Source organism: Muscardinus avellanarius (genome assembly GCF_963383645.1).
Source record: "Muscardinus avellanarius genome assembly, chromosome: 5".
Classification (NCBI taxonomy): Eukaryota; Metazoa; Chordata; class Mammalia; order Rodentia; family Gliridae; genus Muscardinus; species Muscardinus avellanarius.
This window is the reverse complement of record NC_137790.1, coordinates 5,683,074-5,706,322: the sequence shown is the minus strand read 5'-3', so window position 1 is coordinate 5,706,322 and position 23,249 is coordinate 5,683,074. Positions and strand designations below refer to the sequence as shown.

Sequence of the window (23,249 nt, the reverse complement as noted above, 5' to 3'; positions counted from 1 at the left end):
TTGAATACCTGCTGATAAGTGATTTGTATAGTTCAGGAAATAGAGAGGAAAACTGAAATATAATATTTTTCTGTCCTGTGAGTCAGCAAATATTGTGATGAAAGTTATTTAAAAATTAAAAATGAAGAGCTGAGGAGAGATTTACTGTAGGAGGGCAATTTGGCTCAGAGGCTTTCTGGGCCTACCAGAGACTCCCTTTTATGGGGCCAAATTTGCATGAGAAGCATTGTTTTTGACCATCAGTAGGAATGTCAAAGTCAGTTGATACACAATTATTAATTGTCCAAGATTCCTAAGGACACAAAAAATGCATTTCTCTACCCCCGGAATTTCCAAGTTCTTAGTTTTGCCCGAGTGTTGTTTGAAGTCTGACTGTGACTTACAATTCTGCCCCTGTGAACTTGCATTTGAGGTCTCCTGTACGCTACTATTACTTGAAAGAGGGAAACATCTTTGCTTCTCAGGTGTGTCTATTTTATGTTTATTTAAAGACTGATTATATTGTAAACTATAGACAGGCCAGGACTTTTTGAGAGATTAGTGATATCTTCAGATGATCCAAAGTAGCCCAGGGACACTCCTGGGAAGGGCGGTGACTCCCGGATTGGCCCACTTGAAGGACAGGAGGCTGAAGCGCTTCTTCATCTCCCATTTCCACTGACTGGGAAGATGAACATCCCTTCCCACTATGAAGAAGTGCCTGCAGGCATAGATTCTCAAAGTCAGGGATACCACCCCCAGGGGGGATGCTAGAATGATTCAGGGGAACAGTAGTAGCTTTGGGTGCAATTAGGGAGCTTTGAATAAAAATAAATGGGCAGTGGAAGCACCTAGGGGTGCTTTCTTCCCTTGAAAAGTAGTGGCAGTAAGGTAATCAGTTTGGGAATCTATTTTGTGTGTCAGGACCCTAAGGAGTTTGCCTGGCAGGTTGCTGTACAACGTCAGAGGAGTGTGGGCTCGTTCCGGACGCTCCAGAGCACCTGTGGACGACAAAGGCAGAGATGGGACTAGGGGGACCACAGGCATCTGCTTCAGGGAATGCCCTTTTTTCTTTTCCTATTTGATTTTACAGTCAATTATTAGGGAAAAATGGAATATCTGAAAATGGCAAATCCTAAGAAATCGTACAGTATTTGCTGCTGCTTTCAGATTATGAGAATTATAAGGAAACAAACAGTGAAGAAGCCAGAGTATCGATGAGCAGTCTCCCACTGTCTCTGATGTACCAGAGGCTCTTCTCTGATAGACCCATACGAATAATTCAACTTAAAACTAAAGCATGCAAATCAAAGGTGCTTTAAACTCATTGATCTTCTCAAGGCCAAAGTGGGCGGGTGCAACAGTTACCTGCACAACATGGAATTTAGGTTTTTTCTCTGGAAAATGCACAGCTCTCACCTCCAAAGTCAGAGGCAAATTGTCGTAGGAGCATTAGCTATGGTTGGCTGTGTTTTAGGAGAGCACCAACATACTCTGGATTTAAAAAATTTCATTATTAAAACAAAACTAATAGCATCTGCCTGAGTGTAAGACAACATAAAGCTGTGATTCATGCCTTCTTAAGAGCCTAAAATACAGAACAGATTATGGAGGTAAGAGACTAAACAACAGAGTCAACCGTGCAAACATTGAAGTGAGAGTAATAAAAAGTAGCCTTTCAGCACCATCGCCAAGTGGGGGGAGGTACCGAAGGTGGTAATGGGATTGAAAGTTTACTCTGGGGAGCGTGGCTGGGATCCTTGGCCATTGTTTTTATATAGTGATGAGTTCTGTGGGGAAAACGGGTCTGAGGGCTGCTCTGACACAGGAAGAGACTGTGATGGGGCCGGGGTTTGAGGATGGGTAGCCTGGGGCCCCACGGATGACTTGGAGATGGAACTGTGGCCCCTGGTGTTGAGTACATCTTCCAGGAAGAGTGTGTGCATGCTTTAGGCAGTTTGGAGAGCTGCTGACAGAGAGGCCGTAGATCATGTTGAATTGATGAGTGAAGACAGATAGATGGGATGTGAAGGAGCCCAGAGAAAGAGGGGTGCATTTTGTACTGATTCACTGTGGCTGGAGAGGAAGAGAAAGAAACAGTGTCAGGGGTCAGAGGGTGGCGTGAAAGGTCAAGCAGTGGGCCAGCGGCCCAGTGAGGAGCGGGCTTCAGCAAGCACGGGGATGGTGGGAAGGGTTCTGAAGGAGCTGCCCTAGGCCGAGGCTTCCTTCACTTGTGGGCAATGGGTTACTTAACGGGCGATGGGTTGGTTGCTCGAGACCTTCTCGGGGCGTGGCTTTGAGTGGCTAGCTTCTCTTCACAGCACTTTGGCTGTAAACCCACTCTCATTACAGAGCCCAAGCACTGGGTTTCATTTTTTATTTTCTTAGCAGTAAAAGCTAGACACGGGTGAGCTGAGCACAAAGCACGTGTAAGTGGGGCCCTAGGTGCTCTGTGGTTTGTCCCCGCGAACCCATGCAGGAACTTGACCCCCAAAGTCAGATGGCAATGGTATTAAGACAGAAACTTTATCCAACTGTGGTGCTCAGAGGCGGAGTCCTTGGGAAGTGACTAGATTAGATGACACAATGAGAGAGAAACCTCCATGATCAATTGTTCTATCTATCTATCTATCTATCTATCTAATCGATCTATCATCTATCTAATCTATCTATGGAGGTATGTACTTCTGCCATGATGTGATATAGCTGGGGGGGGGGGTTCAATGCCCTGGATTTCCAATCTCTAAAACTGTGATTCCCTGTAAACCTGTTTTCTTTATAAAGTACCATGTCTCAGGTATTTTGTTATAGTAATGAAATGCTTACAAAGCACCAGGGAAGAACTTGCGCAGTCTTGCCAAGAGAACAGCCAGTGACTTCTTCAGATAGGACTGCCTTCCTTTGGCATGTCTCAGTGTGCTTTTTAAGGGTGAGGGGTGCAGGAATCCTGGAGAGACCTCCCTTTCCCAGCCTTTCTACCTCCACTGGTTTCCCAAGTGCATAGTTAGAGGTATTTATCCACACACACCTAAGACCATCAGGGATAATCGAATCACCGCCATCCTCCAGGAGGCTGAGCCTGCTGACTTGTGCTTCCATTAGGCAGATTCTTTTATCCTTTCCTGGGCTCAGTCTCTCACTTCCTCTTAACCTGTCAAGTGGATGCTATGGTCTTGTGTTGCTCACCCATCAGTAACCTTCAGTGCGGTGGGCACAGCTCTCCCACAGAGATGTGGATTATTTGGTGAGTGCTGGGATGTGCAGATGTGGGAGTGCAGATGTGAGGGCCACATTGCCACTGTGGTTTTTTTTTTGGGGGGGGTGGTACTGGGGTTCCTGGAAGCCCTTCTACCTCCGGGCTACACTCCCAGACCTATTTTTACATTTTTATTTGGAAACAGGGTCTCCTAAGCCAGCGCGCGCGGCTGGCTTCGAACCTGTGCGATCCCCCTGTCTCTGCCTCCCAAGCGCGGGGATGACAAGCAATCACTGTGGGCTTTGAAGATGGGGTTGTGAACCAGGACGGCGGCAGCCTCTAAAAGTAGCAAACAGCCGGTGTGGTGGCGCACCCTTGTAATCCCAGTACCTGGGAGGCTGAGACAGGAGGATCTCAGTTTGTGGCCGGCCTCAGCTGCTTAGTGAGGGCCTCCTCAGCTTAGTGAAACCCTCTTTCTTTCAAAATAAAGAATAAAAAGAGGCCTGGGGGTATAGCTCAGAGGTAGAATGCCTCTGGGTTCAATTCCTGCTACCACAGGGAAAAAATCAAAAGAAAAAAAGTAGTGACCAGAGTCTGGGTCCCACTGGGAGCCAAACTCTGACAATAGTTCAAATGAGCGTGTGGAACCGGGTTCTGAAGTCCTTAAGAGTGTGGTAGACAACGGCAGCAGCAACAGGGAACTCATACCACCCATCACGCCATCACCATCATCCTTGTTGAGGCCTCCACCTTCCCTCCCCGCCATGAACTCTCAGTTGCTTCTACTCCACAAGATGGTGACAGTGATACCGTGGGAGCCAGGTCAGATCATGCCATCCTCCGAAAGCTCCTCCACACGTTTAAATAAAAACCCAATTTCTTGGCCTAGCCCCAAGATGGCGCATGTTTACTGCCTGTGACTTAACATGATCTCGAGTCCTTCCTTCTCCTTTTCTCTCAGTTCAACCACGCTGCTCTTGTGATGTCTCAAACATGCCATGCTCACCCCTGCCCGGGGCTCTCGTCTCTGCAGTGCCCTCCCTGAACTCATGCTCCTTCTCCAGAGTCCTGGGTCTGCTCTCTCTTCATTCCTGTCTGTGCTCCTGCGCACCTGCGCGGCCAGGACCTCTCCACCTGCCATGTGTCTCACTCCTGCCTCCTCTCCATCACCTGCTCGGCTGCATTTATTACTTTTTAGGATTTGGACTGATTTTTAAAATAGCATGATTCCTTTTTGAGTTGACTGCCACTAGAAAACCAGCTTTGGCAGAACCCCCTAAGAGTTTGTCTTGTATGTTTCTGTCTTGTGTGTGGCCAGCTAGGATGGTTTCTAGCATGTCAGAGGGATTCAAAATAGTTTTGCTGAAGAATGGGTGAAGGACTTGGTGTGGGTCGGGCACCTGAGTCTGGCTCACTGGATTCTTCTCTTCCCAGTCTCTGTTGGGAACACAGAGCGACACCCTCAGTTTTGCAATGATTAGTTCCTGTCAGTCAGATCGCCACAGCAGAGGGTGGTGCAGAGCTGGGGACACCTGGGGAGCTGGATGTGAGCGCTGGCACATCTCACGTGTCCTTGTGGGGGTGCCTGGAGCCTGCAGAGCCCAGCCCCCCAAACGGCCTGAACAGAAGTTTTATTGTATAGCAGTAGAGTCGACAGGATACAGTTTTGGACCCTGTTAGTTGAAGTAAATTTGCGCCATGTTTCATCCCACTGGCCTCTACTTCAGGCAGGGAGACACCTCTAACTCTGTGAGGCTCTGGAAGCCTGGCCCTCGGGTCTCTAGGGAAGCACTGTCCGGGTCGGCAGGGGAGGCTGCCCACAGGGACACCTGGCCGTACTGTCTCTGAAGGCGGCAGGAAGCAGAGTGGGCGTCCGGTTCACTGGTGACCCTGTCGTGAGCTGTAAGCCACGTCGCAGCCGCAGGATGGAGAGGGCTCGAGGGGTCCCCTCTGTCGAAAGTCGGCTTCATCTTCACCGGGTGCTTCTAACTCTGTTAACGAAGGGCTCATGAGCGTGGTGGCGGCGCTCTTGAAGAGGGGACTGTCCTGTGAAATGCGGACGAGGACTCTGGGCAGGGAGGCTCCCGGGAGGTCTCTCCCTGCGCCCACTGGGCCAACAGGAAGCCCAGGTGCAGAAATGAGCTGAAAGTGCCACCTGCCCCCAGCTGGAACAGAGATTGCTCACTAGGGCACACGCTCAGAGCGGAGCTGCGGGCAGGTGCATGCCATCCCTCCTGGACACCCACGGCCCCTCAGCAAGAGGGTCACACAGTATGGGGCACGTCCCTCCCCGCGGGATCCCAAAGATGGCGACTTACATTGGTCCACTGTGACTTGGGTTTGTCCCTTCTTGGGGTACTTGGACTTCCTGAGCCTATTCAGGTGGACCACGGCTGCCCAGATGACCAGCGGGAGGACGCTGGTGAGCATGGCACCTACCACAATGCCCCCTACCCTGAAGGGGTTTATTATGAGAGGGGCTTTGGAGTTCTTCTTCTTCTTCTTCTTGCACTCTGAGGAGGAAGCACACGTCCGTGTCAACCCCGCTCCCACAGGCCCGCGGTCACTGCCCCGCGCCTCGTCCTGCGAGGTTCCCTCCCCCACTGCCCCCGATGGATGAGGGACCTGCCCTGGCCCCTGCTGAAAATGCTCCAATCGTGCCCAGAGGCCACCGGACACAGCCTCTATTCACAGAGGAGGGGAGGCAGGTCTCCTGCCAGCCAGGCAGAGCCTCGATGGGGCCAGCCTCCGCGCACATCCACTGCCTGCGGGAAGCCAGTTAGCGCCCACCAAAACCCGCAGACACCAGGAGAGGCCAGTGCCCAGGGACCAGCACCACACAGCGGAGTTAGGAATGGCGGTCAGCTCTCTGCCGCACTTGGCTTGCCCCGTGGAGGGTGCATGGTAACCAAGGCCCGGGACCAGAGACTGACCGCTGGTGAGGCCGTGGCGGGCCCACATGGGCAGGGTCTTACCTCCCCCTGCGCCTGTGTAGCCTCCTCCTGAGCGCAGCGCCCTCCTCTGCGGGCCCTGACCACAGGACAGAGGCACTAAGGTTTAGTGTGGCCCTGTTCACGGGCCCCCGACACTGACATCCTCCTGGGCTCCTTCCTGTCATCTATGCTCTGCACAGAGGCCTGTGGTCCTCGCAGAGCCCAAGCTGCATGGCCAAAGTTGCCCCACACCAGACGCCAACCCAGATCTATTCAGCAGAGGAAGCCAGAGATGGCGGTGGCCCTGCAGGCTGGGTGTGCAGCCCGAGCCCCGGGCACGGCACACGGGGAGCCTGAGCCCCGCCTGCTCTTCACGGTTCCCATCTTGGGGGCAGCTGGGGGCCCCAGGCTTAGTCCAGCAAGAGCCCTGGCATGCGCCTGCCTGGTGCCACCTGTGGTCATCTGAGTGGACCCCCAGATCTGTCCCCGGCTCCTGGAGCAGCAGTGGGTGTTAGGGAGAATCCCGGGGCCGTGTCCAAAATCCTCGGGGCTGCCCATCACGTCCTGCTGCCCAGTCCAGCATCCCCAGCACCACCGGCCATCAGCACTCAGTGCGCCTCCACACTGCCCCAACCCGCTCCCACGCCATCTGCTGAGGTCCTGGACCCTCGGCCCCACCCTGTGCTGCCACCAATCCTGTTCATCCCAGACAGGCTCTGCCACGCCGCCCCAGGCTCCACCAGACCCACCCATCTCTGCCACTCTGCCAGGTCCTGGACTGAGCAGTGGTCCTGAAAGGACTGTGTCCACCTGGCTCCTGATGGGTGGGACAAAACCCACCCATTCCCTGATGGGACAGTGACCACCCAGCCCCTGACAGGATAGTATTCACCTGGCTACCAGGTAGACTTAAAATCACGACTTAGGCCACACTTGTAATCCCAGCATTTGGGAGGCTGAGACCAGAGGATCACAGTTTGTGGACAGCCTCAGCTATTTAGTGAGGCCCTCTGCAACTCAGTGAGACTCTGTTTCAAAATAAAGAATTACAAAAAAGGGCTGGGGGTGTAACTTGGAGGTAGAATGCCCCTGGACTCCATCCCTAGTACTGCAAACAAACAAACAAACAAACAAACAAACAAACAAACAAAAAAACCAAAAAAATCATAATCATGATTTAGATGCAGTACTTTGCTCCTGGGCCTCCAGTGACAGACCAGAACTGCTCCTGGACTCTGGGGCCCACGGCCTGGTGCCCACCACCCTCACCACGGCCTCTGACCCCCGTCCCCATACTCTCCTTTCCCTTCAAGAAAACTGCCAACTCCAGGGGGGCCCACCCAGGGTCTCTGCGTCTTCTGATCCACCCACAGCCCCCTGCTGTGGCCCCATGCTTCCCCTCTACCTGGAGCATGAACCCCGAGAAGACCAGGGCAGTTCCCAGGTTCTCGGGAGCAGAGCCGAATGGAGGGGGGGGCAACAGCAAATCGGGATGAGCAGTACCCGGGGTCTCCAAGACTCTCCACACGAGGGGCCGGTGTGGCTGCCAGGCACTGGCCCTGGGGCCCCCCATCAAGTGGGATGTGCCCAGCTGGGTTGTGTGGCACTCCAGGGGTCCTGTGCCCAGTGTGTGGCTGTCTCCCAGGACACCCAAGTGCTGTCCCCTGCCTGACGCGGGACCAGTAAGGCAAGAGGAGTGCAGGGGAGGCCGGCAGGTGGAGGCTCAGCCCTCCCTGTCGAGCCCCCAAGCCGCTCACCAGCCAGGTGGTCCCAAGTGGGGCTGGGTGCCCTCAGGGCTTGCATCCCACAGCTGGGCCTGCCTCGCCCTTGGAAGAGCGCGCTCCCACTGCGGCATGGTCCCGTGGCCATATGCAGAGGCCCTGCGGCCAGAGCTCCGGTCAGCGTGTCCGCCTGCCCTGGCCCTGCTCCCTGGCTCACCTCGGTCCTCGCTCACGTGGACGTCGTAGCTGTCTCTCCCGTCCCGCTGCCGCAGCGTGTAGGTCATCCAGCAGCCCTCCGAGTCCTGCTGCTTGCAGGTCTTGCCCGCCCACAGGGGGGCGCTCTGCAGCCGCAGGTCTGCACACAGCGCCTGGCAGTTCCTCTCATAGGGCCCCTTGCCGAACTTCAGGCACTCGGCACAGAAGCTGCGGAGGAGCTGGGTGTGAGCAGGTGCAAGAAGGTGTTGAGGGGGTGTGAGGGCCTGCAACATGGGATGATCTGTGGGTGTGCAAAGGTATGCCTGTGCAAGAGTGTATGGGTGTGTCAAAGTACATGGATGTGCAAAAGTGTGCAGGTGTGCAAGGGTGCTGGGTGTGTTAGGTGCATGGGTGTGTTAGAGAACCTGGATGTTTGAGGGTGTGTGAGTGGATAGGTGTGTCAGTACACAGGAGAGTGTGTGGGTGTGTCAGGATGCACAGGTGTGTGAGGATGTTAAGGGTGCATGGGTATTATGCAAGGGGTGTGGGCATCTGCACTCCAGCCGGTCCCAGCTGGGATCCTGGGTGCTCTCAGGGCCCAGCGCAGGGGCGTGGGTTGGGGGGACGCAGTTGTGCTCCTGAGACAGGATGGAGGGCGAAGCAGGTGAGGCCCAAGGGTGGAAGTGAGGTGCAGGCCTGAGCCCCTGGGTGCAGACCCCACAGTTCCCCGCTCCAGGCTCCTGCCCAGGACTGCTGAGCAGGGTGTTCTCAGGGCCCCAGGTGAGCTGGGCCACGGGCAGTAGGGACTCACATGTACTGGGCACAGGGCGAGGGACAGCCGGGGCAGCTCTCGCACAGGGGCGGCTGGTAGCCGGGGTCACACTCGCAGGTGTTGCAGCGGCATCGGCCGCGGCCGCTGCACTCGACCTTCGCGGCGTTCAGGCAGCCTGCGGTGGACTTCTGGCACTGACACGCCGAGCCCTCGAAGCCCTCCTTGCAGTGGCACTGGTCACAGTAGCAGTGGCCCCTGTCTGGAAGACAGCGCAGGCCACAGCGGTTCAGCCCCCTGCCAGGCCCAGCGGCCAGGAAACCCCTGTGGGGCCGCTCCCTGCTCTGCCCAGCTTCTGTGGGGGAGGTCTACACCCCAGCCTCCTCCGGTGCCCTCCTCTTGGCCTGTCCCCTCTGCCATAGCTTCCAGGGCACCACCAGCAACTCTGGTGCCCAGAAAACCTCCCATGCAGCCCCTAGGGGACCCCCAGCCTCCTCCAGTGCCCTGCCTCCCTGTCTATTCCCTTCAACCCATCAGGGTGTGTTTGGTGGAGGACTGTGCTGGAGCAAAGATACTAGAGAGGCCCTCCTGGCCCCACCAGCAAGATGGCCAGTCTGGGCCTCCACAGCCCACCTGTGAAGGGGCTCCTGATCAGGCTACCACTGTTACCTGTGGGGCCCTCCCATGGGTCATCTGGGCTTCACAGAGGTAGAAACAGGCCTGGCAGGGAGGAGGGTCAGCTCAGGTCCTGCTGCCACTGAGCTGCTGTTCGGGCATCATAAGCATCTCTGTCCCTAGCAACCCACTGTTGGTCTTCTGGTGCAAATGGACCAGAAAGCCCCTGCTGAGGGTCCTTGTCAGGGCATGCCATGGCTTGGACACAGACTGTGCCCTGAAGATCTCAGAGGTGACAGAATTGAATCTGGAGGGTTTTAATCTCACCAGTGGATCAATCTATTAAAGTGGATTTACTGGGTGGTAACCTATGCAGGGAGTGGAGGGGTGCATGGCTGGGACCATGGCCCCAGGGATTATATATGTCTCTGATCCCCCTTCACGAGCGCGCTCTCGGTGCCCGGCACCCATGCTACGAGAGCTGAGCCTGTGTTCTGTCTCTGCTTCCTGCCACCATGGCCTCAGCTGCGCAGGCTTCACCTGGCCTAGCATGGACCGAATCCCTGAAATCTCCGGAACTGTGAGCAAATAAATCCTCCTTCCTCTAAGTTGCGGTCATCTGGTCATCAGTGTCTTGGGTCACAGAAGTGAGGATGCTGAGGGACTCCCTCAATGGGCAGTGCCCAGCCACTCACCCGGGCCGCCGCAGACCTGGCCCCTGTAGCGCTCACAGTTGACGTTGTCACACTCGCAGTACTGCCCAAAGATCTCCTTGTGGGGGACGTCACTGGGGTGGCACCGGCACTGCCCGCAGATGCAGTCCCCCAGCCCTGAGCACACGAGGGAGCTGTTGTCCTTCCGGCAGCTTCTCTCGAGTTCCGGGCTGCTCTGGCATTCGCAGTTTTGCCCAGTATAGCCAGGGGGGCACCTGAGGCAGGAGGGACCGCAGGATCAGGCCTTCTGCTGTGCCGCGGGACCCAGCAGGGCTGCGACACCTGCTAATGCAATCTCACCTGCTCTCTCCTTAAAGGTCTCCCACATACCTCTGCGAACGAGGCCAGGGCATCCCCCAAAGGGTAAGGAAATGCATGATCTTGGCCCAGTGACCTTGGCCATGAGCCAGGAGCTCTGGCAGGCTCACTGGGGAGCCATCCCAGTGCTGGGGTGCTGCTGCTCTGCTGGGGGCCTGCGTCTCTTCTGCGTGATCCTGCCTCTCAGGTGGCTCAAGGGGACCTGTGCTGTGACCCCAGCATGGCCCCACCCCACCCCTCATGCACACACACTCTCGCCAGCCATTCCCTATGTTTTTACCCACACTGGGCATGTTGGTAGGGGCACGAGGAGACAAGGATAAGCAAGAAAGGCAGGCAGCTGCTGAGGCAGGGCCTGGGAGACCATAGAGACAGCCAGCTGCACGACTGCCAGGATGTGTGAGGCCTGGGGACCCGAGGCCTGGGACAGAGCACCATGAGGAGGACATGCTCTGGAGAAGCAGGCAGGACGGGGGGATGTTGGCCTGCTGCAAAAGGGGGCAGGTGCCCTGGAGCGCTGGCGCAGCAATCTGGCCAGGTGACTGTGGCTCTAGGCTCCTCAGCAGATGGGAAAGGGCACGAGGGTGTGTGGGCTGGGGATGGATGTCATTGCAAGCACCTTGCTTGGTAGGGTCCAGAAGGTGGGGCAGGCCACTGCTGAGCAGTGGGCACTTGTGGGGGAGGACTATCCATACTCCTCCCCACATCTCCACTCTAATCTAACCTCTCTGGGCCTTGGTTTCCCCACCTGATGAAGGGGGAGCAGCTGGTTGGAGTTGTTGGGACATTGAAGGGCTGTGGGTTCTGCCTAACTGCCCCCGGGGGTCGATCCCTGCCCTGGGGAGTAGGCAAAGGTCTGTCTGCGCCCTCCCTACTATCGTACTGAGGAATGGCATGGATTGAGGGTCACAGGGACAGGTGTGCTCTGCGGACTCCCGGAAGACTACCCCACGCTCTGAGTCAGAGGGGCTGTCTGTGAAGGACTTGGGGGTGGCATGGGCAGCTGGAGACTGGGGACATTGTGGTGGATGGGGACATTCCTAAGAGAGGGTTTGTGTCTCTGGGGGCATCCAGGGCCACTCGTGAAGAACCCCACAGCGGCTACATCTGTGTCCTTCTGGAGACAGCACCTGCACCTGGCTGCATCTTGGGAGAAGTGTGTGTGTGTGCACGTCCGAGGGTGGCCAATGGGCCAGAATGCAGGTGGGGAACACCTGTCCAGAGGCCCTTGGGCTGCCAGCCGAGAGAGGGAGGCCATGGGGCTGAGGCCAGGCAGAGAAAGTGGCTTGGCCCAGGCTCTAGGCATGCACGGTGGAGGCTCCCTGATCCCCTGAGATGGTCTCCGTCCTCCTGCTGGCCAGTGCCCTGCCTGGGGCTCCATGTCAGGGACAAGGGAACACAGTTGCATTGCTGAGGAGTGTTCAGCCTTGGGAACAAAGCAAGGGCTTTGGGGGCAAATCCCAGCTCTCCTCCACCTCCTGCTGCCCGCCCTGAACATAAAGTGGGGCAGGTACCATGGGCCGCCTTCGACTGCCTCACCTGTAGACACCTGCCTTATGGGTCCACCTCAGCTGTAGACACCTGCCCCCTGCGGTGGAATGGGCACCATGGGCTACCGGTGCCTCTCACCTGCAGACGCCGCACTCCATAGAGCCCTTCCCTCCGCAAAGGCTGCGGTCCTGCCTCCAGTCCCTGCAGCGGCACTCGCACTGGGGCAGGATACGCACGGTCACCGTGTCTGTGAAGCCCAGCGCCCGGATGACAAAGGACTGCTCCTGGATGCACTCTGTGGCCGTGACCTTCACCTGGAAGGTGACCTGCAGGGGAGTGGCAGGGCTCAGCGGGCCGTGGCTGACTGAGTCACAGCCTGCTCCTGTCCCTTGGCCGGCCTCGGAGGACATGGGGCTTGTGGGGATGGGGGGGGCACTGGCCTCTCTTGGGCCTGGATGGAGCAGATCAGTGGCGGAAGGAAAGGAGAAGAGATCTGGAGCTTGGGGTGGAGTGGAACTGGGGGACACAGCAGCGCTTACCAGCCAGCACCCAAGAGCGTCCCTGCTAGGGCCGGGAGGAGACGTGCTTAGCACACCTTGCATTACACATGCAGTAAACAAGACTTTAAATTGACTTCACAGGGGACAATATGTCCATGTTTGGTGTCCACTGTCCAGTGTGCCAGGATGTGAGTCCCACAGGAGTCCTAGGTCCTGGGAGGGAGCTACATTCTGGTCCTAGATAAAGGGTCAGAGTCGCAGCCAACAATCCTTCACCTGGGGACAGTGAAGGGGGCACAGCGGGCTCCAGGCAGAGCAGACGTCTCACAAGGGCTGGGTACAAAGAGGACAGACATCGGCACCGGCTGCGGGCACGCCAGTCTGTCAAGGTGAAGCCATGCCTTGAATAACTTGAAATGCACGGTTGCTTTATGACAGAGCGTGAGCATGAGACGTGTGACAATCAAGGAGGAAATCAGAATGGAACTGGGTAAACCTCCACGTAGGCCAGCTGGTATGGGTGGGCATGTTTTGGCAGAAATTCACAGGTGAGGTCTGGGAGGTGACATCTGCAGGGGTTCTAGTGTGACATCTATCCATCATCCACCTATCTATCTATCTATCTATCTATCTATCTATCCTATCTATCTATCATCTATCTGGTGGTACTGGGGCTCCTGGAAGCCCTTCTACCTCCGGGCTATACTCCCAGACCTATTTTATATTTTTATTTGGAAACAGGATCTCTTAAGCCAGCGCGGCTGGCTTCAAACCTGCGCCAATCCTCCTGTCTCCGCCTCCCAAGTGCGGGGATTACAAGCGTGCGCCACTACGCCCGGCTCTAGTGTGATATTAAAAATGCAATAGAAACAAGTCTTTGTTGAATCTTAGTTCACAGATATCACAAAGAAAAATGAAATAATTAGATAATTTCAAGTCTAAAATCCAAGGGAAATAATTTGATGCCTGTTACTGATTATCTTTGGGTCCCATGTTTACTGTTTTTGTCAGGAAACACACACACACACACACACACACACACACACAGAAACAACAACAACAAAAATAAACAAAAATCAGGAAAACCCAACCCAAGCAGATCCAAGAGCTCGCCCAGCTGTGCATGTCCAGCAGCTGTCCCCAGGGGGCGCTGTCCTCACGGGGTCATGCATCCACATTGGCCGCACCAGGTGTCTGGGGTTTTGTTGTGTGGATTAGCATGGCGGTGTGATGAGGCTGTGTTAGGTCCCCTCCCTAGGTCCTCTTCTGACATTTATGGCACAGAATCACTTGAGGGAGGACCTCGCCTTGTTGGAGAGGGTGTTGGAAGGTAGGAAAATGGCAGGTTGGTGGACTATGGCTACTTTTGCTGGTCCCCATGTGAACCTCTGTTTCCCTCTAACGTTTCTGGACAGAATCATGGAGACCCCCCGCCCCAGGCATCCTAGTGTGTGGGGTGGAGTCCCAGCCAGGCTCACCGGCACGTTGATTTGCACGCCGTCGCAGTCCCCTCTGGGCTGGTCCATGTTTGACTCTCCGTTACTGCAGAAGGAGTCGTAGGTGACTCTCAGGGTGTCGGGGAGGGTGCTGTGGTCCAGGAAGACTCTGGAGGAGAGTTTCTGCAGGCAGAGAGCAGCTGCTCAGGTGTGCTGGCCGCTGTTCCCGCCCTGCTGGCCAGAGGTGCGGACCAGGTCCCTTCTCATCCCCGCCCTTCATGGTGAACGGCACCGTGCCCACCGGGAGCTCAGCGGGGTGTACCCAGACAGGATGGAGGGACTGTCAATGCCACAGGCCTGCCTGGGAGGCAGGACAGACACCTCAGGGCACCAGTGTGGACGCAGGCCGCGAGCCCAATGATGGCAGCCCTCCCCGTGGAGCCTAGTGTCAGCATGGAGGGCTGGACAGGGCTGGACAGACGAGTGAAGAGAGAGGCTGAGGAGGGACAGAGAAGTGGAGAGAGAGAAAGAAAGACAGAGGAGAGACAGAGCCAGTGAGGAGTGGAGAGAGAGGATGGAGAGACAGAGAGACAGATAGAGACAGACAGTGAGGAGTGGAGAGAGAGGATGGAGAGACAGAGAGACAGATAGAGACAGACAGTGAGGAGTGGAGAGAGAGGATGGAGAGACAGAGACAGAGACAGAAGGAGAGAGACAGAGGCAGAGAGACTAAGAGGAGAGACAGAGATAGAGACAGAAAGAGACAGAGGGACAGAGACACAGAGGAGAGAGATGGAGGGGCCGGAAAGAGAGACACAGGACGGCGAGCCACGCCAGCGTCCGGCTCATCATGTTGACACGGGGGGTGAGCCAGCGTGGCGGCTGCGTGTCCTCCGAGTAAGGACAAACACAGGGCACGAGGGCCTGTGGGCGTCGGGGACCTCCCCAGGCTAGCGTGCCTCTCGGATGGCCATGTGCTGTCTGCAGTCAGCCGTGGGACCTGCAGGACTCTGGCCAGGCGAGGGCAGGCCGAGCTTTCAGACCTCTCCCTTGTGGGGTAGATTTCCAGGGCGGCCAGGCCCACAGGGCCGCTGTCCGGGCCGACTCACGTTGTAGGCATTCTTGATGAGCTGCACCACGTTGCTGGCGTCCTCGGACAGCTCCCCCACGGCCGACTTGGGGATGATCTCCGTGAGTTTCTGTGCAAGAGAAGACCCCGCGGGCGGCTGGCACCTGGGGGCACGGCACCTCCGCCCCACCTGGTTCTGACCTCGGGGTTCCCGCTTTGGGAGGTGGCTCCCATGATGCCCAGCGCAGTTTCTCGCGTCACTGAGTCACGAGAGCGCATGCGCTGTGCTGTCAGGTGCTCAGCCACGGGCTCTTAGGGGCTCGCCCGTCCTGTGGTGCGCATGCCCCCACCCCGTCAGATTCAAGCTAGTGACGTCACTGAGCGGGAACACATGGCACCATGGGACTGTATCTCCACCTGTAGGCAGGCTAGGCAGAAACAACCCCAGGGCGCAGACAGCAGGGAGATGCGGCAAGGTCACAGGGCCCTGGGTGTCTCAGTGGGCATCCGTGGTTTGACCTTAACAGTACTGTGTGACAATGTCCCCGTGACAGCGGCTCTGGCAGGGGCCTGCCCTCTGTCCAGTGGCGTCCCCAGAGACAGGCCAGGTAGACCCCTGGATGGCAGACGGGTCACCCCCATCTCATGCCTGCCTGCCTTGGATGGGCTGCCAGCCAGGATGGCCGGGCTGTTTCAAAGCCAATGCCAAGTCTGGTTTTTGTTTACTTGGGTTTTATCTCTTGGCCATTGAGGCATTTGTGGACGGCTTGTCCCCAGCCCCTGGTGGGTCGTCTCTGGAGGCTGCCTGTTCTTGCCTTCACCACCTCCAATCTCAGTCCTGCCACCCTGTCTTCATGGATGATGGGTCCAGGATGGCGCACAGGCAAGGGGCCCAGACACGCCCACTGAGAGAAGGAACGCCTCACCTCGTAGCTGTCCACCTTCCTCTTGGGCACCGCAAAGATGGGCTGGATGTTGTTTTCTGCCAGTGTATGTGCCAGCTGGTCCACCGATGGGTAGCCCTGGAGAGGAGATGTCCAGTCAGATGAACATCCCTGATATGGTCGGGGCGAGCCTTCCAGACCTGATGGGAGAAGGTGGCTGGGCCTCCGGGGGCTGCACCTCAGGCCTGGCCTGCTTGTGCTGAGGATGAGGCCTTCTTGAAAAGAGGTTTACAAACGTGTGCAGCAGTGGCATTGTGTGAGGACCAATTACATTAAAATACAACTCAGAAAATACTGACTAATAGCCAGGTGTGGTGGTGCATGCCTGTAATCTCAGTACTTGGGGGGCTGAAACAGAAGGGTTGTAAATTTGTGGACAGCCTCAGCTACTTAGTGTGACCCTGTCTCAGAATAAGAAAATAAAAAGGGGTTGGGTATAGCTCAATGGTAGGACACCCCTGAGTTCAATCCCCAGTTCTGCACTCGAAAAATATATTGAAAGTTGTGCTGTGAGCTAGGCATGGTGATGCATGCTTATAATCCCAGTGCTGGTAGGCTGAGACAGGAAGATTGCAGGCTTGAGTCCAGTCTGAGCTACTTAGTGAAGCCCTTTGCAACTTAGTGAGACCTTGTTTCAAAAAGAATAGTAAAAAAAATAGGGCTGCGGGTGTAGCTCGGAGGTAGAAGTCCCCTGGGTTCAATCTCTAATACCACAAAAAATAAAAAAGAAAGCTGTGTTGTGAATCTATCTATCTATCTATCTATCTATCTATCATCTATCTATCTATCTATCTAATCTATTATCTATCTATTATCTATCTAATCTATTATCTATCTAATCTATTATCTATCTATCTATCTATCTATCTATCTATCTATCATCTATCTAATCTTTCTTGCAGTACCAGAGATGGAACCCAGGGACATTCTACCTCTGAGCCACAACCCCAGCCCTATTTTTTATTCCTTATTTTGAAACAGGGCCCCAGTGCGTAGCTGAGGCTGTTTGGGAACTGCGTCCTCCTGTCTCAGCCTCTCAAATGCTGGGATTACAAGCGTGCGCTGCCATGCCTGGCTTTGTGCTTTGATTCTTGTCAATGCACTAACAAAGAAACTGAGTTGCCAGTGATCATTCCAGTTGGTGGCCCTTCTGTGGGTGCTCTGGTTTCTAATGAGGACAGAATCGCAGGCAGCTCTGCTCACCATGGTCCCACCTACTTGCATAGCTGAAGGACATTTGGGGCAGAGACGATGAACATAAGATGTCACTCTTTCCTGTCTAAGCTCAGGACCCTTGATTTCTATCCCCTGAACTCCACCTCCTGAGTCTGTGGCTCCAGGTGGGAGGCCCTGAGTTGTTCCATCTCTAAAATCCTTTACAGCACCCAGAGTTTACTAGTTCAGGACTTGGGACATCCTCAGAGTGCAGGTGCCGGGACAGATGTCAGGGAAAGGGACTCAGCCCCCAAACCAGAGAGTTGGCACCTGCTGCTACTGGCGGAAGAAGCCTGGCCGAGGTGCGGCCTTTCCTTCCTCTCTGCCTGTCCGGATTCTTCTTCCCTGGCCCTTGTGACCTGCTCCCAGCCCTGGCATGTAAGAGGAAAGGAGAGGGGAAGCCAGGCCTGCAAGGGGAGGAGAGGGTGGGCAGATGTCCAGGGATGTGAACCTTAGTCTCTGGAGCGTCTCCTCTGGGGAGCCCTGCTGGGGACAGGCTAGGGCACAGGCTAAGCAGGGGCGGGCAGCTTCTGTACCTGAAGTCACAGGCTCAGGAGTGCAGACCCTACCATCCTGTCTGGGCAGGATGAAGGGAAGAAACTTCTGGAAGAATCCAGAAGATTCTTCATGAATGTAATGCAGGTTGGAAGGCAGCATGCTGCTCCGGCGATGTGGCCCTTATGTGGCCCGGCATGGGTGATCCTGCCCTGATCCCTCCCACCTTCCTGTCACTCCCAGAGAAGGTCTGTCAATGGCCTGTTCCACATGTGCTTCCTCCCATGCGTGTCCCGGTCCCGTGTCCTGCTGGGGCTGGCACCTCACAACACCTGACTGGGGAGAGCGCTCACAGATTTGCTGCTGCTTTTGTACACGTTGTCCTGCAGGTGACAGTGGCTGTCGCTGGGGGTCCGATTGGTGCCCTGCGTCCTGGTCTTGGTAAAGTGGAAGCTGTTGTCTGTGGCAAAGACCAGCAGCCGGGTGACGTTGCGCCAGCCAATTTGCTCCTGAGAAGGAGATGGTAGAGGGTGCCTCTTTCTCCCCAGTGGAACTCTCCCAGAGCCAGAAAAATGTTCCTGAAAGTAATTGAGCTGAGGGGAACTGAAGCACAGGTCTAAACTTAAAAAGAGACCAATCCTGGTAGCCCCTTGATTCAGATCTGAGAATAAATCCTGAGGAAATAATCCCAAACAAGAAAGTGCAGAGGTGTCCACCACAGCACAGGACACCTCAAGTCAGAGGGAGGACGGACGACGGAGCCCCACAGGGACCCGAGTCCATCCTGCGAGGTCCCTAGAAGAGGTGCGTGTCAGTAGCACACATGCTGTGGACCGTCCTTACACACATGTAAGCGTGAGTCTGCGATGTGTCCATAGCAGGCCCGGGCCCCGTAGAGCTGTGGGCCACGAGCAGGGCCTGGGGCGCAGGACTGGGCATGGTGGACATTGGTCAGTGTTAGTGGGACTGCTGTACTATACACAGCTCTGGGGTAGGCTTGGGGCAGGGACAGGCCAGGGGCACCTGCACTCGGGTAGCTGTTTCTCTTGAAGCTGGGAGGCACTCTTTTGCTCCAGGGACACCAGGCTCAGGCCACGCAGGAATCTTGATTTACATGTGACCTCTAGCATGAGGCCACCAGTTGAGATCTGTGGGTGGTTTTCAGGCCCCACTGCCAGCCTCCCTCCCGTCCCTCCTGCCCTCCCTTGCTCCCTGTCCTGTGGGACTGGGGTGGTGGGAGCTGTGGAGAGCTGCTCTCCCCAGGTTCAGGGCCACAGGGGCAAGCCAGGTGTGACCAGGTGGGCTGATGGATGGCTGCAGTCTCAGGGTGAATGCCCTGAGCCCCTGGCAGGCTCCCAGGCATGGGGAATTGGGATGCCCAGCAGGCACAGTGGCCTCACCAGGCACACAGCAACTTGCATCATGGCGTCCAGCCCGCCCTCGGAGGTGTCCAGGTGTCCAGAAATCAGCTGCTTCCTGAACTCTGTTAGGAACTGATTGGAGTTGCCGGTCAGCTTCAGCATGTGCCTGAAGGTCTTATTTGTAATGAATCCAAAGCCTGTGAGACACATGTATGAGGCTGGGGAGGCCGGAGTGGCAGGAGGTGACAGGCTGGCCCCTAGAAGGGGAGGTGAGCCTACGGGCAGGGGCATGAGGCAGAGCTTCGGTTTCCCCATCTTGCAGCACAGCAAGGAAGATAGCAAGATGGTGCTTTGGGAGTGTGAGAGGGAACATACATGTGTGAACATGTGTGAACATGTAGGTGTGTGGCACGAGCGTGTGTGCTCCTGTACACAGGTGAGCATGTCTAGGTGTGGACATACCTGGTCTACTAGTGTAATCAGGTATTGTGTGGTCATGTGTTTCAGTCAGTGTTCTCACTACTGTCTTCCAAAACAACTGACCACACGATTCAGAGGATGGGAGATTCACTGGCTCACAGTTTTGGAGATTTCAGAAGTTCAGTCCATGTCAGGATGGGTCTGTGGAGCTCAGGGCATGTCAGTGGGAGGCAGAGAGAGGAAAAGAGTGAGGGCTCTGTTCTCACATTGTTGAACCCAGACGTCAAAGTGAGCAAAAGGATTCAAAGACACAAGTACAGTCCCTAAGACCACACCCCAGGGACCCATCCCCTCCAGCCACACCCTACCTGCCTAGGTTGCCACCCAGTAAATTAGTTACAATAGGTATTTTTCCACTGATAAAATTACAACCCTCATGACTTAATTATATCAAATTTGAACATTAATACATACCTGAGAGCTATAAGCATGCATCCACATATGAGTGTGCATGTGTGCGTCATATATGAAAGGCAGACTATGCTCTGGAAAGACTGCAGGCACAAGATGGGGCTGCCCTGCTCCCTCGCATCTTACAGGTGCTGTATGTGTGGCTCACGTTTTGTGAACTCAGTGTTGTCTAGCGCCAATGCCCCTTGGCCTGCAACGTTTGCTGTGATTATTTCTTTAAAGCTATGATTACTTTGCAGTCTATATACTTTTGTGTTCTTTAATTTTTAATAAGTAACAGCATAATCCTATTATATTTTAAACTGATAAAAAGATAAATAAAAGAGAGAAGTCAGCCCTGGTGGCTCATGCCTCTAATTCTATTACTTGGGAGGCTGAGACAGGAGGATTTCAGGGTTGGGGCCAGCACATGGTAACTTAGAGAGGAAGAGGAAAAGGAGGAAGAAGTGGAGGAGGAGGAAGAAAAAAGAGGAGGAAGAAGAGAAGAGGAAGAGGAGGAAGAGGAGGAGGAAGAGGAGAAGGAAGAGGAGGAGGAAGAGATGAGGAAGAGGAGGAGGAAGGGCAATATGAGAGAGAGGAAGAAGAGGAGGAGGGGGAAGAAGAGGAGGAGGAGGAAGAGGAGGAGAAGGAAGAACGCAGACCCAACTTCAGTTGGATGGATGGCCCTGGGGGCATGGTGTCTGAGGTCCACCCCCCCCCCCCATTTTCCTGCTCCCTGTGTGTGGCTGGGAGGGTGAGGGCTGCTGAGAGCTGGAGAAGAAGGGCTGAGCTTGCTATCCTGCGGGGCCGCAGGCCTCACCAATGTGGCCGGACTCAGTGGTCTCACTAAGGGCCTGCAGCAGGTCGCCACCCAGCATCTGAAAGTTGGTAAGGCCGCTGCGCGTGGAGTTAGAGTTGGCCATCAGGAAGTACAGGTCAACCGGGTAGGCCTGGGTCCGCTGGAAGTTCACGCTGAACGTAGCTGCTTGACCTGTTGGCAGGGACAGTAGGGTGAGCGGCATGGCTGGCTCGGGGCAGCACGGGGCCGTGCTTTGAAGCAGTCGTTGTGGTCAAGTCTGTTGTGTAATACCCCTTCAAACAGTTCCTCAGTTTCTTGGCTGCAGGACTCATCAGAGCCTTTACTCTGACAAGCAGGCCACAGCCTTGCTGAGAAGGAGCTAAGTAGTGTTTTCCAAGTGGCATGCTCCCTTCTAAAAACACAGAATATAGGGCTACAAGAAAAACCAGGTACCCAGTGTAGACCCCGGGTATTGGGGTATCCACATGGGGGTAGGAGAAGTGCCATGAAGGAGTTTAAACTTATTTACTTTTATAGTACTATGCTATACATACATACATACATATTACTATGCTATATATATATATAGTACTATGCTATATATATATATACACACACATTATATGCTATATTATATAAACTATAACATATATGATCTATAGCACAAATATTTATATTTTGTTATAAATGCTGTATATGCTAGATCTTATCTATATACCTAACATATATAGCACATATAAAATATATATTAATGCATATAGCATATATAAAATGTATATTATATAGCATATAATCTATCTATAGCCTACATCATATATATATATGTATTTTTCCTCTTTTGGAAACGGGGATCTTGCTAAGCTGCCTAGACTGGTCATAAACGCCTGGTCTCCAGTGGTCCTCCTGCCTCAGCCTGCCCGATAGGTGGGCTGCAGTCCTCAAACGCTCCCGTCGAAGCCCAGACTGCAGCCACGAGGTTCCCAGCAGCCTGGGCCTCACCCGGTCTGTCCAACCCTGATACACATCGTCTGGCCCCCTGACACCAGAGCGGGGCGAGCTCCCAGACACACAGGGGCCGGCTCCCACACAGCCCAGGCCCGCCTACCTGGCCGCAGGTACAGCGTCACTTGCTGTGGGGACAGGTGTTTCCGGCCGCCCCCCTGGTCCTCCTGAGGCTCAGCGAGGCTCTTGGGGTTTATTATGTCCTCCGCCGTACAGCCCCTCTTTAGCAGCTGCTCCGGGGTGTCGCAGCGGACAGAGTCTGGCTCCCATTGCCCTGTGAAGTTCTGAGGAGGGGTCTCAGGTCAGAAGGAGGCCCCCGCGGGGCTGGGCCCAGCACCCTGCTCTCACCTCCCCATCTGCAATTAGAACTTGGGGCAGAAGTTCTTGCAGGTGAGGGGCATTGGAGAGCCAGCCGGGGGCACCCTGTGTCTCCTCGATGGCTCCCAGAGCTGTGGGGAGCAGGGATGTCCAGCCCCCACTCTCTGCCACTGACTTCAGAAGCAAGATCAACTGGGTTGCACTGACTCCAGCTGGAAGCAGATCCAAGAGGGGGAGCCCCAGCACCCCAGAGCTGGGAGAGGCGTACCATCCAGCCCTGGCCCAGGACTTCCAAATGCTTCCTCAGCGACTCCTTGGTCCTACGGCTTGCTTCCTCCCAAGCGACCCATGTCCTGTCCTAGCCAGCAGGCAGACACCCCAGGAGCCCCTGGAACCCTGGGGCATAGACGGGAGCTCGGGCCCTGGCAGTTCAGAGGAAAATGGCTGCCAGAGGGAGTGGAGCTCTAGGCCCGGGGGCTTTGTTTTTGGCCACCTCGTCCCTGCAGAGACCCTTTGCACTTGACACAGGCTGTGCTTGGTCCTGAAACTGGGCTGAGCCTGCTCTGTCCAAGGCAGAATGCACTGTGAACATCAAGCGCCAGGAAGTGCACAGCGGTGCCTGCTCACTGCACAGAGGCTGCTGGGAGAATCATCCAGGGCCAATGAGATGGCTCAGTGCCAGCCTGGTGGCGGGCGGGGCCTCCTGAGCGCGCCTTGCTCAGCTTTTTGGAAACTTATTAATGCTTTAAGGACTCAGAGAATGAAAGCAATCAAGAATGAGGGAAGGCAGGCGTGGTGTTGCATACACTCTTGTAATCCCAGTGCTTGGGAGGCTGAGACAGGAGGATCGCAGGTTCGAAGCCAGCCTCTGCAACTTAGTGATACCCTGTTTCTAAAAAAATAGGACTGGGGGAATAACTTGAATTCCCTTGGGTTCTATCACCAATACCAAAAAAGGTGGGGGAGAAGACCTACAGTATAATCCACGGGAAACCAGCGAATCGGACTGTGGTTATTTTTAAAGAGCAGAGTGACCACTGGACGTGGGGGACCAGCCTACCCCAGGGTGATTAGAGTCAGTCTGGAGAGAGGAGTCCAAGCTGAATGTGTGGGAGTCTGTCTCCCGGAGGGAAGGAGCTGGGAACCCTCGGGGGTCGCTGGATGCTGGGGCTGGGCTGAGGGAAGTGCAGGTGGCCTGGGGCTGCTCAGTATTTGAGAAGGGAAGAAAGTGCTAAAAAATGCAGGGTGTGGTGGTGCACACTTGTAATCTCCGCACTTGGGAGGCTGAGACAGGAGGATCGCACAGGTTT

The 23,249-nt window shown here is 55.2% G+C and overlaps 1 protein-coding gene across 1 annotated transcript in view; it reads right to left on the bottom strand.

Annotated features, from left to right (window-relative positions):
• Positions 1-4,893: 4,893 nt before the first annotated feature.
• The window catches only part of LOC308263417 (integrin beta-2-like), a gene marked incomplete at both ends in the record, with an annotated part of 24,109 nt that continues 5,753 nt past the window's right edge, over positions 4,894-23,249 (bottom strand). Inside the window, 16 exons of the mRNA XM_080696444.1 lie at positions 4,894-5,019; positions 5,087-5,283; positions 5,494-5,688; positions 7,866-7,988; positions 8,047-8,252; positions 8,836-9,055; positions 10,104-10,336; positions 12,069-12,256; positions 13,909-14,049; positions 14,976-15,065; positions 15,862-15,957; positions 17,943-18,098; positions 18,990-19,147; positions 20,641-20,811; positions 21,725-21,905; positions 21,970-22,151. Coding sequence (XP_080552570.1) covers positions 4,894-5,019; positions 5,087-5,283; positions 5,494-5,688; positions 7,866-7,988; positions 8,047-8,252; positions 8,836-9,055; positions 10,104-10,336; positions 12,069-12,256; positions 13,909-14,049; positions 14,976-15,065; positions 15,862-15,957; positions 17,943-18,098; positions 18,990-19,147; positions 20,641-20,811; positions 21,725-21,905; positions 21,970-22,151 — 2,663 coding nt within the window. The remainder of the gene's footprint in view (positions 5,020-5,086; positions 5,284-5,493; positions 5,689-7,865; positions 7,989-8,046; positions 8,253-8,835; positions 9,056-10,103; positions 10,337-12,068; positions 12,257-13,908; positions 14,050-14,975; positions 15,066-15,861; positions 15,958-17,942; positions 18,099-18,989; positions 19,148-20,640; positions 20,812-21,724; positions 21,906-21,969; positions 22,152-23,249) is intronic.